The 17,328-nt window shown below is 45.9% G+C and overlaps 7 protein-coding genes across 7 annotated transcripts; 2 read left to right on the forward strand and 5 right to left on the reverse strand.

Moving 5' to 3' along the window:
- Positions 1–372: 372 nt before the first annotated feature.
- On the reverse strand, positions 373–1,680 carry N7509_013247 (fungal specific transcription factor domain-containing protein; the record flags this gene model as incomplete). Its single annotated transcript, XM_056637884.1, has 1 exon — positions 373–1,680. The coding sequence occupies one exon, from the start codon at positions 1,678–1,680 to the stop codon at positions 373–375; it is 1,308 nt and encodes a 435-aa protein (XP_056481391.1).
- Positions 1,681–2,892: 1,212 nt separating this feature from the next.
- N7509_013248 (Major facilitator superfamily domain general substrate transporter) lies at positions 2,893–4,712 on the reverse strand (the record flags this gene model as incomplete). Its single annotated transcript, XM_056637885.1, has 6 exons — positions 2,893–3,020; positions 3,068–3,201; positions 3,258–4,212; positions 4,268–4,430; positions 4,486–4,548; positions 4,602–4,712. 6 exons carry the CDS (start codon positions 4,710–4,712, stop codon positions 2,893–2,895), a joined length of 1,554 nt encoding a protein of 517 aa, XP_056481392.1.
- Positions 4,713–6,854: 2,142 nt separating this feature from the next.
- On the forward strand, positions 6,855–7,987 carry N7509_013249 (SDR family NAD(P)-dependent oxidoreductase; the record flags this gene model as incomplete). The annotated part of the gene is made up of 6 exons (XM_056637886.1): positions 6,855–6,927; positions 6,984–7,214; positions 7,269–7,436; positions 7,487–7,720; positions 7,780–7,847; positions 7,904–7,987. 6 exons carry the CDS (start codon positions 6,855–6,857, stop codon positions 7,985–7,987), a joined length of 858 nt encoding a protein of 285 aa, XP_056481393.1.
- Positions 7,988–8,412: 425 nt separating this feature from the next.
- N7509_013250 (fungal specific transcription factor domain-containing protein) lies at positions 8,413–10,130 on the reverse strand (the record flags this gene model as incomplete). Its single annotated transcript, XM_056637887.1, has 3 exons — positions 8,413–9,229; positions 9,291–10,022; positions 10,093–10,130. Coding segments are annotated over 3 exons (1,587 nt in total), but the record flags the coding sequence as incomplete, so codon positions are not given.
- A 1,575-nt stretch (positions 10,131–11,705) lies between these two features.
- Positions 11,706–13,627, reverse strand: N7509_013251 (sugar porter family MFS transporter; the record flags this gene model as incomplete). The annotated part of the gene is made up of 5 exons (XM_056637888.1): positions 11,706–12,301; positions 12,476–12,822; positions 12,899–13,040; positions 13,129–13,311; positions 13,429–13,627. 5 exons carry the CDS (start codon positions 13,625–13,627, stop codon positions 11,706–11,708), a joined length of 1,467 nt encoding a protein of 488 aa, XP_056481395.1.
- Positions 13,628–13,884: 257 nt separating this feature from the next.
- Positions 13,885–14,097, forward strand: N7509_013252 (uncharacterized protein; the record flags this gene model as incomplete). Its single annotated transcript, XM_056637889.1, has 1 exon — positions 13,885–14,097. One exon carries the CDS (start codon positions 13,885–13,887, stop codon positions 14,095–14,097), a length of 213 nt encoding a protein of 70 aa, XP_056481396.1.
- A 1,818-nt stretch (positions 14,098–15,915) lies between these two features.
- On the reverse strand, positions 15,916–17,217 carry N7509_013253 (glycosyltransferase family 32 protein; the record flags this gene model as incomplete). Its single annotated transcript, XM_056637890.1, has 4 exons — positions 15,916–16,209; positions 16,278–16,652; positions 16,699–16,854; positions 16,939–17,217. The coding sequence occupies 4 exons, from the start codon at positions 17,215–17,217 to the stop codon at positions 15,916–15,918; spliced, it is 1,104 nt and encodes a 367-aa protein (XP_056481397.1).
- Between the last annotated feature and the right edge of the window lie 111 nt (positions 17,218–17,328).

Raw genomic sequence — 17,328 nt, forward strand, 5'->3', positions numbered from 1 at the left:
AGGAACGGTTGGCTCTCAGCAGCCTATCTGTAGGCTGCAGCCCCTCATATCGCAGGGTCTGTAACATAGGATACTAATATTAAGAGTAGAAATTTTTATTATAATACCTATATAGATATATCTATAGGTTAATATAGATCTAATCTGACTTATTATACTAGATCTTAATATCTATAAGTATCTAAACTTCTTCTACTATACTATATATATATTATTAATAAAATCTAAAAATATAAATAGATACTATATATAATTAAATAGACATTCACCCTATCAGCAATCCCCCCCCCCCTGGCAGAGAAATAATAGCAGTATACTGAATTAGAAAGTTTAACATATGGTGTCTGCGTCTCTCACTGTAGCGTCTGGTAATTAACCAAGAAAAGAAGCAGGAAAATGATTGGAGCCCATTGTCTGTTCACCAGGTATTGAAAGATTTAGCCGAAGTTGAGGATCAAGATCCGAGCCCATGAGAGCCGACCTCGTTTGAGGGCTCAACGCGTCCTGTACATCAAGCATCACTTCCGGTCCATAGGAAGTGTCTTGGGCAGGGAATGCCGGAAGCCAGAGATCTTCGTTCGTCACAGTGCCCATGTTATTTCCCCATACGTAAACGGGTGGGTCAATGGGTATTTCACTCAAGGAGCCTTCGCCTTCGGCATGTGCTCGGGAGGTGGTGTTTACAGGCTGTGCATAATCGGGTTCTCTTGGCTTTCGACCAGGAAATAGTGAATCAAGTTGATTGGAGACTTGGCGATCAAGAATCCTTTTGATCCGAGCTCGGATGATCTCAATACTTCGATCCAGACCAGGCATGGCCGTGGCAGTACGTTGAAGAACGTCCAGCAGGAACTTTAATTCTTTCCAAGCTGTCTGGTATGATTGTGAGGATTGAGATCCTTCTTCCGATGTTTCTAGTTGGTACACAGCAGCTGTAGCAGCCATATACGTGCAATAACTGTTCATGTATGTGATATGATGATATCCAAAAGTATGAATATACATTTGGAGAAGTTCATATATCGCGGTGGTGGCCCCTCGACATATTTTCCAGCTCTCTCGGATCGTAGCAGAGGAAGATACATCACCGCCTGCAACATAAGGCCGGTGAAGAAGAATCAGCGTATTGTGATACATCAAGTTGAGTGAAGTGATGTGTGGTGGTGGACTCCTATGAGGTATACCATTGCACGGTATACTAAGGTACGACGCCAGGGAGGAATGCCAGTCATCGAGCTCCTTTTTGATATCTATAAAGACAGCCATTCGCGGATCCGAGGACTTATCTGAGTGACAAGCGGACTGCGAGCTATAGAGTTCGAGCATGACTCGTGTGAGGATTTTGCAAAGCTTGCATAGCTCTGTGAAGCAGGACATGACATAGCCTGGAGTTGGGGGATATGGGGGGAGCTCTGCAGCCTTTGGGTCTGGTCCATAAAATGGCACCCATGGATCATGGTCGGTGAAGTCGTCCAGAAAATCTAATGATACGTTCTCGGCGCCCATCACAAAATTCGGCATCCTTCCTAGGTACAAGCTGATGTGCTTGTCCCAGGCGTACATGCTCCAAAAGAGACGTTTTCTGATCTCAATGTCCTCCGATGAGAGCGAGGTGGAATATTGTTGGAGTTTGTCGGGAGAGACGTGTAGGCCAAGATCAATGGCCATACGAAATGCCATACCGGAATATAACCATCCAGAGGAAGACCGACCACAAGCAACATCCCGAGCCGACTGCTGGAGTAATGCTTGGATTGTAGGAATGGCAGGGGGGGTTCAAAGTTTCCATGGCCAACAAGGCCTTTGCCTCTGCCATCAAACGGTCTGAAAGTCCCTGAAATGATTCACCATGACTATTCGGGCTCCACACTTTATCTGGTGATCGGATGAATCGACAGCTGTGGGCGAAAAGCACCTTCACAAGGGTTGAAGAGCAATGCGTAGCGGATTGATCTTCACGCGCAAGTAGAGGCATATCCCTTGTGAAAGCGGGGCGATAGACGAAAAGGAAACTCGGATGCAGCCAACACCAGTGTAGCTGCAACAAAGTTCTAGCGAGATCATTGGATAAATTTGCTAATGACTGGGATGAATTCAAGTCCATCATTTCCAGGTCTTTTTGCGCGGCAGCATTGGCCACCAGTCCTTGCCTGATATCTGCTGCTCGACTTTTATGTGTTGACAATGATAACAGGGATGCAACATATAATGGCTGAGAATTATTCCGGGGCAGATCTTCATGTATAGCAGATGTCTGGTTATGGTAGCCAATATCGCCGAGTGCATCCAGACTTATACAGTCGCCGCCCTGACTGCTGAAAGTCGAGCCGATAAAAGATGAACTGGATGGCGAAGTTGATGGTGTGTTAGCAGTGCGCTCCAGCTCACGAATGCGAGATTGCAACGAGCGCACATAGGCAAGGGAGGGCAATTTGTCATAGTGACAAGGCGACGCACTGGCGACACAAGCGGAGCAGCTTGGTGAAGCACCATCGCATTTGCTTTTTCGTCGTCTACAAGTCGAGCAGACGATTTTTTGATGTTTCACCATATCTTCGTGACAAAAGCGAAGCGGTGGGGCATGCTTTTGCCGGCTCTACTCAGAAAGAAATGGAAAATGGGGAGATTGGGATGGCAGATTTGCCGGGGAAGAGTGGGGAATGCCCCACGCTTTCCTGTTTATGGTCTCTAGTTCGGGATTTATCTTTGCCTTTTTACTGCTTAGAAGCTTTCGGCCCCCGCTTATTGTTCTACGAGCTCCCAGGATCTGCGATAATGGGCTGAATTGGAAGGGGAATGCAGAATAACAGGTATTCTATCCCAGATATATGTTCTCATAAATATAGTATAAAAGTACTCAGTTCCCGCTGAAAGGAATTTTTGGCAAGAATATTAGAGTACATATCTGAAATCTTTGTTCTCAAACTCTGTCCGGTCTTGCATTCCGGCCTCGTTACTTCTAGCCTTGTCAGACGGGCCATAGCGTGAGTCGCGACGGCGATTGATGATAAACATGTAGCCTTGGCTCATTAGCGTCAATTTACAGAAAAAAGGACAAGGATCCTACCAAGCAATGAAAGATGGCATGCTGCCTTGATTGCATAACCGACTAGCAGACCAATCGTGGCGCCCTCATATCGAGGGGCCTGCGATTCCTTCACCACAAAGGGCCCGGCAAAGTTACCCCAGCAATAGGCAGTACTAAAATAAGTTAGTTCAAATCCTAGATGCAAGCCTCAGACTATGGTAGCGCTTACAACACAAGAGCATTAGCCATAGCCCGGTGGGTATAACCAGCCATATTGGAGGAAATGGTCACCAATGAAACCGTGAAGCCGACAGATTGAGCATTTACTAGCCAAAAGCAGACCAGTCTCTGCCATTTTTGCTCCTGCGGAAGATAAGCCATACAGGCAGCTGCAACAGTGCAAAGAATATTGGCAGCAGTCGAGGTAAGCAGCCGGGAGTTGGGTACGTTTAATGTGATAGCGCCACCGATAATCAACGAAATGATGACAACTGCATCGCCGACAGATTTCAACTCTGTAGTCATCGTTTGGGAGAAACCCATATCCTTGATAATGATCGCCGAGAAAGAGTTCACAACACCGTTGGGAATGGCGGCGGCAAATACGGAGATGAAGAGTAGGATGGCTTTTGGATCCTTAAATGCAACCATACCTTGCTTCAGGTCAAACACCTTGTTCTTGATACCAGTTTGATTGCCAGCAACACGCTTGACCGCAATTATGCGCTCAGATTTGGTGAAGAAGAAGGCACTTGAAGGCGAATCAGGCAGAAGAAAGAAGATCACAAACGACCAGAGACAAGTAGCGCCTCCGAGAATGTAAAACAACAACTCCCAGCGTGCTGGGCTCATGTAAATTGGGAGCTTAGTGATTCCGAATGAAATATAGGATCCAACAATGCCACCCCAGCCAAGTGCCGAGTACCAAATACACTGGCGAAGAGGGATTTCCTGTCGTGTATACCAGAATCCGGTCATGAGGGTCAAACCTGGGGTGACGGCGGCTTCAAAGATACCCATTATAAAGCGAACACCCAAAGCACCGGAGAATGTATGGCATTGGGTCATGATAATAACCATCAATCCCCACATTATGCAGCTCACTCCCAATACACGTTGGGCAGGGAATCTTCCAACAAGCCATCCACACGGGTATTGACCAAAGAAGTAGCCGGCATACACCACTGAAACAGGTCAGCTTCTCATTTACCAGCACAATTGTCCGAAGGGAAAACATACTCGCTGAAAGGTAATTGAACTGTTGACCTTTCAAGTCCAGGGTCTCTTGGTATCCGAGTAAGTTTGCATAATTCAAGGCTGTCTTGTCTATGAACTGCAATGCCTGAGTGATGAGGAAGATAGGAAGTACAACGAGATCAATCTTCCATCTGACTATAGCTTCCTAAGAACTTCTCCATTAGGAATCGGCGACAAACCGCCCGGGAAAAAGCACTCACTTCCTTTGCAGTGAACTCAAGGTGCAATCCTTCTCGGTACTCCTTGTAACCAACCGCATTTCCCTATAAAATATCAGACTAGACCTCCATGAATGCTCCAAACACAAAAATATCACCTCATAGATCGAGCTCGCTTTTGCCTCTTCCAAATCGTCATGAATAGGAATTTGCAATGGAGCCGTCGCCTCAATATGCATACTGTCGGAGCTTTCCTGCTTTTGTGGCATTGCAGCGGATTTAAAGTGGTAATACAAGCAAGGAAAGTGGTTCGCGGCGTTCCTTTTATCTAAATGATCCACTTGGATCCCCATGACATATGGTCTAAACATTTCTCCGCGTGGAGGCTCGCAGATTGTGGGGACCAATCCCCGGAAACCGGGCATCTTCCGTGGCTACCCCGCCCACGGCGGATGCCCGAGAGGTTTTACCGGTCAATTCCAAGTCCATTGGAGATAAGACTCCGATAAACAGGATCGGGCGTTGTCCATAGTATTCATAAATCTAGAAGGCTGGCACGTTAACCTATTTTACATTTTACATTTTTTGTAATTCTATCTATCATTATACAATGCCACCTAGTAAAGATCAAAACAACACCTGGTTGGCCCAGCCATCAGGAACTTGTTGTCTCAAGGGAGATCTTCATGAAGGCATTTCACGTGGGCGTTTTACAATGGTTGCCGGCGTAGAAACTTATATCGTGGAGCCTAAGAAAAGCAACGCAAATGGCCACATTTTACTTTACTTCCCTGATGTATGGGGAATGTTTCCGAATGGTCTCCTGGTGATGGATGCTTTTGCAGACTCTGGTTATATTGTACTAGGGCTTGACTATTTCAGAGGTGTAAGATTTTCTCGGTTTTTTCTTCTTTTGGAAGACGCTGATTGATTCTAGGATCCGGTTTGGAAACATCGTCGCGATCGCCACGACCGCTCAAATCCAGAATTTGACTATGAGGGTTGGAAGAAAAAACACATATCTTTTGCGGATGAAGCCGTCCCACGATGGGTGAATGAAGTGAAGAGCTTGTATGGGCAGACATCGACCAAGTATGCCTGCGTTGGGTATGTATTTCCTCACTTTTATCAAGTTTTAATCTTGGGAAAGCTCTAACTGCAATTCTTGGATCAGATACTGTTTTGGTGCCCCATATGTCTGCAACGAGCTGGCCAAGAACACAGTCAGCGCCGGTGCATTTGCCCACCCGGCATTTTTGAAAGATGTACATTTTTCAGAAATAACCAGTTAGTTCCCCTTATATGGTTTTCTCACTAATTAGTACTAAAAGCTATCCAAAGAGCCACTATTACTGTCCTGTTCTGTGGAAGATCATACATTTCCTCTAGAAGCCAGACAGGTCGCTTTAGATATCCTGGAGGCGGGCCAAAAGACCTATCAACTTCAGCTTTTCTCTGGTGTATCGCACGGATTCGCCCTACGAGGCAATATGAAAAATCCCTATGAACGTGAGTTACTATTCTTAGCTATAAATGTACCCTGGAACTTGAAAATTGATATTCTCCAGGCTATGTGAAAGAGCAGAGCTTGAAGGCAATTATAGAGTGGTTTGACTTTTGGTTATCACAATAGTTTGTGTGATAGAATTATGTCGATTGGAGAAGTGGATATATTACAGTTAGGAGCAGGATGATTGATGAACAGTTAATCTTCTACATCTTTTGTATAGTAATCGATGTATTCTCGGAAAAGCAGTGCTGTAACACACTAATCAACTAATGGGCGAATAGTTCCCTCGGTACATTTTCAATTAAGCGCTCGCAGGGATAATCTAATGGCTCTCATGAGTACTAGTCGATATTGATGTTTTCCCCTCCGACAAATGATCCTATAAATTGAATTTGCCATGGAACATTGCGGAAATAACCCTCAATCAAAATATTCTCCTGCGACGGCGTTTCATGATTCCTTTCTCATGACATTTCAAACTTTTTCACATGAGAGTCAAATGTAGAAATTGTGAAACCAGTTTGAAAATATCATAACACGCGCCCAATTTATCACTGACGACAAAAAACATTAGCAGTATTAGGCTAGCGGTAGCCTGGCCTCAGCTTTCAATTCACAGGGCTCGGCGTTCAACCCGATTTTAAACTAATCTGCCGTTTATCAATTCCCCACGGGGACCAAAGCCGAGACTTTGTGGGGTCTCCGAGGCCTCTTGGACAGCTGGGGCTAGGGAATCGGCGGATGGCCGAAGGGGGTGAGCCAGCCCCAGAACCACAGGAGGATGGCCGCCTACTGTTGTACTTATAGTACAAGAGTGAGTGGCTCTTTATAAAAGCACCTATAAGAGATTTTATTCCTTCAGAAACCCCAACGACTAGTTTTTATAATAATAACTTTGAATATGGCCGCTGGTAAAGCTTTTGATTTCACTGGTGAGGTCGCCATCGTCACCGGTGCGGGATCTCGGATGCCTGGTAAGTTCGGTTCACATTATTGCTTAATCATGCAGATTAATATTCACAAATCCTAGGCGAAATTGGAAATGGCCGCGCAACTGCTATCTTACTCGCCAGACAAGGTGCCAAGGTGGCGCTAGTTGATTATAATGCTGAATGGGCTCAAGAAACTAAGCGCATGATTGGTATTGAGGGCGGCGTGTCAGAAGTCGTACAGACGGATGTAACTGACGAGAAAAGCTGCAAGAATGCCGTGAGTAAGACTGTTGAGCTATTCGGAACTGTGAATATTCTTATCAACATTGGTGAACATCCCTTCGCGCCTCATAACACTTATGGAATCTAATGGGAATTACTAGTCGGGGTTGGTGGTGCCATGGGAGATGCTACCAAGCTTGATCTTGCAGCTTGGGAACGCGACTTCAAGATCAATGTCACAAGTATGGTGCTGATGAGTCGTCACGCTATTCCTGAGATGAGGAAGAATGGACGAGGTGCCATAGTTAATATGTCCTCAGTCAGCGGTCGTAAGTCCCTGTTGCCTCTACTTGTTAAATAAGTTTAACGTGAAATATAGTTCTCGGTGGGAACCCCAGTCTCCTGTACCCTACAACTAAGGGTGCTATTATTCAAATGACACGTGCCATGGCTGCTCAGCACGGCCCAGAAAATATTCGGGTTAACTGTGTTTGTCCCGGAATGGTGTTCACCCCAATGGTACGAGACAGAGGTATGACGGATAGGATGCGCCAGGATCGTATCAACCAGAACCTCTTGAAGCAGGAAGGTACAGGATGGGATGTTGGTTATGGTATGAAAGTACCCCGTCAGGCAGTTCACAAAATACATTTAATAACTTTCAAGGAACAGCTATTCTCTTTCTTTCTAGTAAGGAGGCAAAGTGGATCACTGGATTGATCATGCCTGTTGATGGCGGCGTAGGTTGCCCCTTCAGAAATATCTAACGAGACTCAATCTAACCTTTCTTCAATAGACCACCGCAGGAAAGGCAGACCGACCAGCCTTGACGGCTGATACCCTTGCGGAGCAGAACACGAAGATTCCCAATAATGCTTAAGCAATAGTTATTTTATCTGTACAGGGTTTTGAATAAACCAATGTAGACAAATTCCATTTCCCCCAATATCAAATATCATCTCTAATAAGAAGTGGAATAAATTGATTCCTGGAATGTAATAAATTAAATGGCACTCTATAGCATGTGCAGGGAAGGATATAGCGAAACTGCGGAGAGTTAATAAGTTATGAATAGCTACAAACTATACTAGTGAATCCCCAAAGGCCATTCGGTTATTAAACAGCCATGATCGCCCCGGTGACTGCAAAAAGGAAGGCAACCATTCCGGAAGTGATGTGTAAACCCTGTCATACCCACTAGCAGAATGAGAATATGAGGATGACACCTCCAACCCCCCCTGATTGGGAAGCTTGTCTTTCGTCACAGAGCCCCATTATAGTTGAACCAGAAGCAACAGACACACTCGTAAAAAGAGAGTCTAAGGCGATGTTCAGACTCTCTATAATTTCCACCCCTTTCTTGGCCAGACTGTATAGTGAAGCTTGGCGACAAAGCAAGTTGAATCCTTCGAGAAATATTGAATAGCTGGTTTGCAAATCTGGGTATATCATACTTCGAATGCCGCTAGTAAGAAACCTTCTTTCGTCGAATTGGATTGAAAGCAAAGAAACTCCCAGGGATGCCAGGGCGTCGACAAGGTATATTGGAAGCAAGAACAGCCGCTCAGCTGGTGGGCCACCCCCTTCATTGTCGATAAGAATGTAGAGTTGCGTGATCAATGATATCATATGTGACGTCGTTTGTACCAAAGATCTTCGATGAGAGAGCGCCAGGGGATCTGTTGTGCATTGTGACTCGAGCATTTCATGTGGTCGAAGGCTGTTACATGGATCTGCAAACGCTCGGTAGAGTGAAGATTTTGTACTCGAGATAAGCAATTGAAGGCGCATCCTCTTAATAACAAGGACGGGATCTATGCTGTCCCAGCTTGTATCAGGGGCTTCCATCCAGAGTGGCGGGGGCAATTGATCAATGATGACTTCATCAAAGCGTTGCGCGAATTCTGATACTGTTGCTGGGATGTATTGATCGCTGGTCCATGATGGTGGGCTCAAAAAAGCTGTGATATAACGTGCTATCTTGATGTGAAATATATGATCCGTGAAAGGCGTAAGCACGTATGGGCTAGTAGTTAGTGGTTGGAGGCTGTCGTGCGGCGGCTCGATATCAAAATAGCCCTCGGGTATTAATGGCCAATGACCAAAAAATGTGCACATAAAACTAGAGTTCCAGTCAGCTCCTCTATTGCTTTCAAATAGTCGAGAAGACCAGAAGATCTTACCGGTCCCAGAAATACAAGCTCCAAAAAGTACGTCTGCGTAGTTCCATCTCAGTTTCATCAAGAGCGATGCCAGGGTCTTTGAGATGCAGGCCCATCTCATGCGCGTCCTTAACAGCAGCGCTCAAGCTTGACCAGCTCTCCCGTATTTTCCCATAGTTCTTGGAGTATCCTGTATGGAAAAAGCGATGCTGCACTGTTTCTAGAGAGGGCTTTCTATCTGGTGATTGTGATTTGTCCAAGTCATTGGCTAGCGTATAGAGCCATTGTTCTACAGCCTCTGGGTGTGTCTTCAAGATACCCTGGGTGGGATACTTTGGTGACGGAAGGGTTTGAAGGCTTAGTAAACATGATCGAATGATGAGAATGCCAAAGTCAATGTCCTCGTCGGCAAGAGATGCACCTGGGTCGCCGTTTGCCTTGGTTTCTTGCGCAGCCCACCAAACAGCATACTTGGCTTCAAATGATGATCCGTGAATCACTTCATAGATGCGATTGATTTCCTCTAGGAATATCCGGATGAGGAGATCAGTCAAACACTTTTGCGGCCATAGCCCCCACTGCCTGGATCGGACTGGGTCTATCTTTGAAAAAATATCAAGAGAAGAATCCTGAAGCGCGTTGGATTCTCGAGTCAGGTATTCCAGGGGACCTTTCTCTGTCTCAGAATCAGACTCGTGGGGCGAGAGTGTATTAGATGAACTTCTTTCGGGATTATTGACAGGCAGAGGAGTGCTTGCGAGTCGATTAGGCTGATGACGGTTTCGGGTTCGCCTCCCGTGAGGGCTGCTGGTAGTATACACACAGAGGTGCTTGACCCTCCGACTTATGCAATGATTGCATGGTTTCTGGCGGTCACACTGATATCTTGTTAGTGAGGCCAGTTGGAGTGATTGCAATCTGTGTACCTTTTGCTTCCTGCGATTACACTCCAAGCAGGATTTGATCGGTTTACGTCGAGTTTTTTTTCTCGGTCTGCATATTCTATTGCCGTCGCATGAGGAGGGGAGGATTCTTCACTTTTGCTTTTAGCTTTCGCGGGGTAGCTTGCTTTAAGGAGTCGATGTACATAAGCAGCCAAGGCTGAATCAAGGCTAATAAGCGCCCCTATTATCTTTCAGATCCACTATGAATCTTTAGCTTATCAATGTGTATCGTAGACACCTGAGTCGTCGTAGCCAATTTAGCATTTCGATACTTCGACCCTACTCATTTTTTGGCCTGCTTTCCGGTCTTTGATGGCAAATATATGTGTCGGCATGCCGGTCGATGTCATTATCAAGTCACTGACAAAGTTCATATTGCCAAGAAAGCCAAGTCGACGCCAAGCTGAATCCGTCTACCAAGACGTTGGAAACTGATTTGATTGGTGTTGAAATTCGACCCATCAGCAGTATTGGGTCACGATTCACATGATTTATGGCATGGTGGGGAATTTTGTTGGAGACCAGCAACTTTTAATTTGGGGGCCAAAAAGCAGGAATTTTTTGGCGGCATCTAAAACACAATTGCCGAGACGGTGGCCTTTCATCTCGATTTCTCAAAGTTAATTGATTACTAATGAATGTCCAGATTAGTTCAATGCTTCATTCTTCGGCGACTAATTGGCATGTCTTCGGAAAATGCCTATTTTGTTTCTGTAGATAGTTCTTGGTGATGTTTTACTTGATCCCCAAAACAAGAGTGGGGCCTCCCGGTGTGAAGAGGGGACCAGGTACTGATATTTCCAAGTCTTACGGTTTCAAGAATGTTTGAATCCAAAGTCTATCTAGATTATTAATTTCTCTATTGTAATTTTGTTCGTAGTTGGCCAATCTCCTAACTAGTCACCTGTCCTGCAACTCCTTCCGTTAAACTAATTAAAATAACATTTGCATCTCTTTCTCCTCGCGCACCCTACGTACACGGTGATGGAGTGTGGATATGTGGATGCATGACAAGGTGGTGGTTGGAGAAGACTCTAGAGCGAAAGCTATCTAGACACACAAAGGAACGACATCCTGGATGTCTCGCATGCAGGCATCTACGCAAAGTCATTTAAGGTAAATCGAACCTGGTAAAATAAGAGCATTTTGTAATATCGGGCGCAAGGCGATGTCGAGAAATAAGATCGTGAAACTGTTCAGTCGCTCAGCAAAGTGGTGGTTATGGATTGTGGCGAGTACTTGTTCAACTGGCTGTAAATATGTGATAACTCTATATAACTCTATTTCTCTAACATTGCCATCAAACTGAGAAGCATTCCAGCGCCAGGCGTGCTTGTGGTCCCTCGCTGTAACCCACAGCCCTGCTAGTACTTCCAATTCATTCGATTATCTCGACCCACACAGCTGACATTGGCCTCTTTCTCGTAACTTTATTCATTCAAGTACTAGGTTCAAAGAAAGACAACCGCGTTATCAAACCGAGCCGGTCAAATCACGCATTCTCAACACACTCATCCTTTGCCCCAACCTTTTCCGTATCATCAATATGAGCCAGAAGCTCAGTCTGGAAGGGAATTTCCCGCGCAATCCTCACAGGATCAAAAACAGACTTAGACTGAACGAAAATATCATCAATCTCCTCCAACGTGCGGCCCTTAGTCTCCGGACAGAAAAGATAAAAAAAGATAAACGCGAAAGCACTAATACAAGCGTATATAATATAATACCGCCATTGAATAGTAGCAAATCCAATCGGCGTCACTTCCGCCAAAAGGAAATTGAAGAGCCAATTTGCCGCGGCGGACATAGCGGTGACTTTGGCGCGAGTGCGTAAGGGTGCGATTTCTGCGGCGTACATGAATGGTACCAAAAACAGTCCGATCGGGAAGCAGAATAGTGCCATGAAATAGAATAGGATTGAAGCGCCCGCGGCGGATTTGTTGGAAAGATCGCTTGAAAGACCTGCTAGGCATGTTTGGGCAATTGTCATGCCGGCGGCGGCTGTGAGGAGTAATGGTCGACGTCCGACTCGGTCGATTAATAGAACTGCTATACCGGCGGCTATGAATTGCCAGATTTGTAGACAGCCTGTTATGATGCGGGAGATTGTACCCGATATCCCAGATCAGACTATGAAGAATGGATTAATTAGTATTTCATGAACATGTTTGATGGGTTGTTTCGCCGGATCAGATCATCTCATCTCGAATATTTTGCTTACCTCGAAGATAGTATCAGAATAAAACGTAATGATGTTAACACCCGTCATCTGGGCGAGAATATTGACTCCAACAGCAATAGCCGTTCGGTGCAAATGACGATTATTCGTCAAAGCAAAAGGTGAAGTCGAAACCGTCGATTCGTCCGCTGCATCCAAGAAAAGAGACTGCTTGATGATCTCCAACTCTTGCGCAACGTGCTCAGATTCAACTGGCACATCTTCCATTCGTGAAAGAACCTCGGCCGCTTCTTCCATACGATCAACGCGAGCAAGCCATCGAGGAGATTCGGGCAAAAATAGGATACACGAGACAACCACGAGGGCGAAAATGCCCTGGAAGGCGATGGGGAAGCGCCAGCTCACTGAGTTATCGCTGACGTAGTATAATCTATCCCAGACCAGAAGAAGTCAGCAAGTTTATCTAGCCTCCCGCGGTCACGATGGACGGTGGTGGTGATGCTTACCCAAATTCCAACCAAGTTGCAAGGACGATACCACCGATAGCAAACCACCCTTCTAAAAGAACCATGCGTCCTCGAGCCTCTGCGCCAGAAGACTCAGAGACATACATAGGAATTGTCGCGGTGAATCCACCGACACCCAAGCCTATGGTTCGTTTCCTGTTAGCAGAGCCCACGCATGATGCTATCACATACTGTGACAGACGGGAAAGGAAACCAGATAAATCACTCACCAGTAATAACTCGCCCAGAAATCAACTGTCCCAACGCAAAGGGACTTGCTTGAATAACGATTCCAACCAAGGCAACGCATCCCGCAAGAAAGATCGTTTTGCGACGACCGAGTTTATCGCCCAGAAACACGCAGCCCAGGGCACCCAAAGCGCAGCCGACTTCATAAATCGCGACCGTTGTTCCTGGAATGGCATGTCGGATTAGCCCGGTGCTTCACTTCAGCGTTTTAAAAAAATACCTTGACTCGCTCGAGCAAAGGCCGCGAGCATCCAAAGGAATTTATTTAATATAGGACTAACCTTGAATAGTAGAATTGTGCGATTTTTGGCTACCATGAGTATTGACCGTATCAATTTGGGGGAAAATAGCAATAAAAGATCCCAATGTCAGTAAGCCATTAGCAACAGCTTGGTCATAACCTTGTAGCACGAAACCGACCGCGCCAACAAGACCAATGACACGGCCGAGGGATTTCCCTCTCAGTGTAGTGATTCCCATCCGGGGCGATTGCGATTCTCTTTACTTTTCGCAGAATAGAGAAATTGCAAGATGAGATCAAGTTGGTTGGTTTTTGAGAAGATGAGAGAGTGATAGAATAGCACGTCACACCGCAACCGGAAGAAACAGAAATGCACGACAATGCGGGGGGGGACAACGCTCTACCCCATCAATTTCAATTTCCACAAATCCCCAGCTCTCCTTTACTTTGTTTACACCGTGGAAACCCCGTACTCAGTAGCAACTCTCTCCCCAGAATGGAGCCCCGGACTGGAGATTTTGTGGACCTCGCGGACGTTCACCGAGCCGAAGACAAGCATTTGCCCAGCCGGGCGGCGCTCAGATCGCCCATGCACCCGAGTTGGCTGATTTCCCCGGGCTTTCGATTCGTCGTCGTCTCCGTGGCGGACTCGACCGGGTGGGTCGAGAGGGGTTGGGGGGCGAAGGAACTTCGCCGAGTGATGCCGTGAAGTCGTGGGTGAATTCGCTTATCGGGTTACATGCGAGTTGGGAGCATACTGAGCTCAGCAGATGGCACTACGAGTATGCTAGGCATTCAGGTTGGAAATACTCGGTCTTTGTGTATCGAGGCTCACCTGTGGACTTGGACTCCTGTCGTGATTTGGGGGGGGGATGTATGTAATGTCTCTACTATATGAGGTCAGTGAATGACCACCGTGGCGCCGCATTGGGGTCCGGTATTCGGAGGAATGAATTATACTGCAGACCTTGTGAAGGGTAGGCAGCGAGTGAGACGCTAATTTCTCACGTTAATTGGTTCAAGTTTTATATGAGATATCTATTACTCTCTCTTATCAATAATATGAATTTGCCTTAGCAAAAGTGATAGGCATAGAGTTCACCTTTACTCAAATCCCAGCATAATATAATAATGTAATACATTATCACCAAGGGACAAGTGCTAGTATAGTAAATGAACCGTGTCTGTCTGTCCGAAGGAGTAGTGAAAAAGATTGAACAAGAATTCTAGCACGGTGTGACTTTTTATGAAATTCACTCCACCGAACAAGTCAATGCCCGAGCCCCGATGAACTCGAATTGATACAGTGTCAGTATCTACATATGTGGTCTGTTTAGAGTACTTCCTGCAAATCAGCTTCTGTCTTCATTCCTTGCCTAGCTGGGCCTGAGAATCGCTAACTGGGTGTATGTACAATATCGATTATGCCTCTCTTCTTCTCAGGATCCATTCGGGTTCTCAAAAGTACCCATGGAAATGATCAACTGGCCCATATCTTCTACTAGTATATTTGGATGACCAATCCCATCCTAGGACTAGACAATTGATCCAGGATCACAGCGGAATAGACTACAGTCCAGGAAATTGTGACTACGGCAAAACTATAAATGATTTTCATAAAGATCAAGTGGCCTTGTTACTATTTGACCTCCCCGCGGTCCATCTTACATGAAGATCTTTCATATGGCATTTTCTAGCTAAATAGATAAAATGGTATGATGTGAGTGACAAGAATATTAAGTTCAGCAGAGATATAATGTATCTATTTCAAGAAATAAATAATCGCGCAGTGGTGCCGAAAGGGTCTGGTTAAGAGAAAGAGACTCGGAAGGTACGCATAATGGCGCTTTGGAGTTATCAGATATTAACAGCTACTAGTAGTTGAACCAATAACTTGCCACAGGCCACAGGATAACAATTGACACCCCGCCGAGCGAAGCTTATCTATAACATACTCATAAGTTGCTGGACATAATTTCAAGGAATTCAGACTTCTTTCCAAGCACCTCAGGTTTAAGCGTAGATAATTCAGTTATTCCAAATTTTATTGATAAATATTTTGATTGTTTGTGCCGAAGCGATATTCAATTCGCCCCTCAGACCCAGAGAATATAAGTAAGTCTAACTTATGTAATAAAAATCGGTAATAGAGAGAAAAAGGTAGATAGTCGAGAAGGCGAAAGGGTCTGGTCAAGGTCCTGAGCAACAAGAACAAGAACGGTATGTCGGCAAGGTTCATGGCGTTCCTGTACACACGCGTTTCGTTTGGCGAAAAGTCGAAAAAAAAGAAGAAACAAACCTCCCATAGAGGCGAAAGTAGCCAAATCCGGGATCCCCGCCACGAGATTCAACCACATGCAGACGCTCCAAACAGGTCGTAAGAAAGAGAAAACAAAAAGAAAAAAGAGAAATAAGATGTACAAAAATGCTAATGCAGAGCAGATCGTGTCCAGGCCGTATCAAAGACAACAAGTACAAAAGAAATCAAAATCACATCATATCCGAAGATTCGATGGGTTGTAGACTTCTAATCATCACGTCGACCAAGCTCGTAAGAAGTCTCAGTAGACCCGCTGCGGGATTCTTCATCCTCCTTAAAGCTGACGCGTCGGATAAATGTAGGCATCAATCGTCTCGCTCGGCGCGAGGGAGACGAAGACGACAGGCGTGACGGGCTGATGATGGAGGGAACTTTCGTGTAGCGGTAGCGGTATTTCGATCCGAGGAGCATGACTCGGCCGTATGTCCAGAAGAGGCAGAAGCCTACGACGGCTGCGATTAGGAAGCCGAGGAAGGTAAGGAACATCCAGTGTTGGCCCATCTAAAGCTCAAATTAGCATTTGATTCTCTCTAAAGCATCACGAGGGGAGATATAAAAATTTGACTTACCCAGAAAATGAGATGGGCATCCTTGCCGTGCCAGCTGTTACCAGTGTGGTGGGTGAAGAAACTCCACGAGTGCTTATTGTACTCATCCTGCATCAGGATTCGAACACGTCCAGACTCGGAAGGCCCGTCACGCATGTACTCCTTCCAGAGCACGGACAAGAACAAGGGCCCAGTCGAATACATAACGGTAATGTACGGGAGCAGCCAGCTGCGGTCATAGGTTTGCAATAACTCGATCGTGCGGAGGAAAAAATGGGTGTTGGGGAACTGAGCCCATCGCATCGTTCGAGATACCTGTAGGAACGGTGCGTCGTACCCACGCGGGGTAGGCCAGTAGGGGGTCCAGTCGGCGGTTGCAGCCCTGAGAAAAAAAGCCTGGTCAGTAATTGATTCTATTTGGAGGGATGTGGGGGTGACAAACATCATCCAAATCGATATAAGTGCCACCGAAGTGAGCTAGAACGAAATAACGGATTGAATCCGCGCGCTGGATCGGATACTTGTAGCCGTCGAAGGTATCCAAGAACCAAGGGTATTCGGCAGCGATAAAATCTCGAGATTTTTCATTCGTCCAGAGCTAAAATGATCATTAGTTCAAGGCCAATTGATTCGATCCGGAGAAAGCGATAAGCGGTATCGAATTGAGGAATTGATCACATACAATATATTCGTAGTCCGGGTGCAAGTCAATGCAGCTCTGCTGCGCCTCAACCCAAACCTCAGGGATAGTCTCATTTTTGTACGTTTGGTGAATGATCTTGGGAATGATTTGCGGGCGTTGTTCAATCAAGCTTGAATTGGGCGACGGTAGTTCGGCGCGGTGAATCGCGTCGGCCGAGGCATCCTCCACGAGAAGCGAAAGAAGAGTCGAGACACTGCGGATCAAGAATGATAGGACGAGTAGGTTCACCAAGATGAAGATGAGAAGTCCGCGTCGCATGGTGAAGATGTCGGCGCCGGCCAAGCAAGAACCGAGACAATGGAATCAACAGCGAATAGGCGAAGAGCGCAAGAAATTCGAGTCGAGTCGAGTCGAGTAGTCCGGGGGAGT

Source organism: Penicillium cosmopolitanum (genome assembly GCF_028827165.1).
Source record: "Penicillium cosmopolitanum strain IBT 29677 chromosome Unknown utg000012l:1.0-3308103.0:1.0-3310761.0, whole genome shotgun sequence".
Lineage (NCBI taxonomy): Eukaryota > Fungi > Ascomycota > Eurotiomycetes > Eurotiales > Aspergillaceae > Penicillium > Penicillium cosmopolitanum.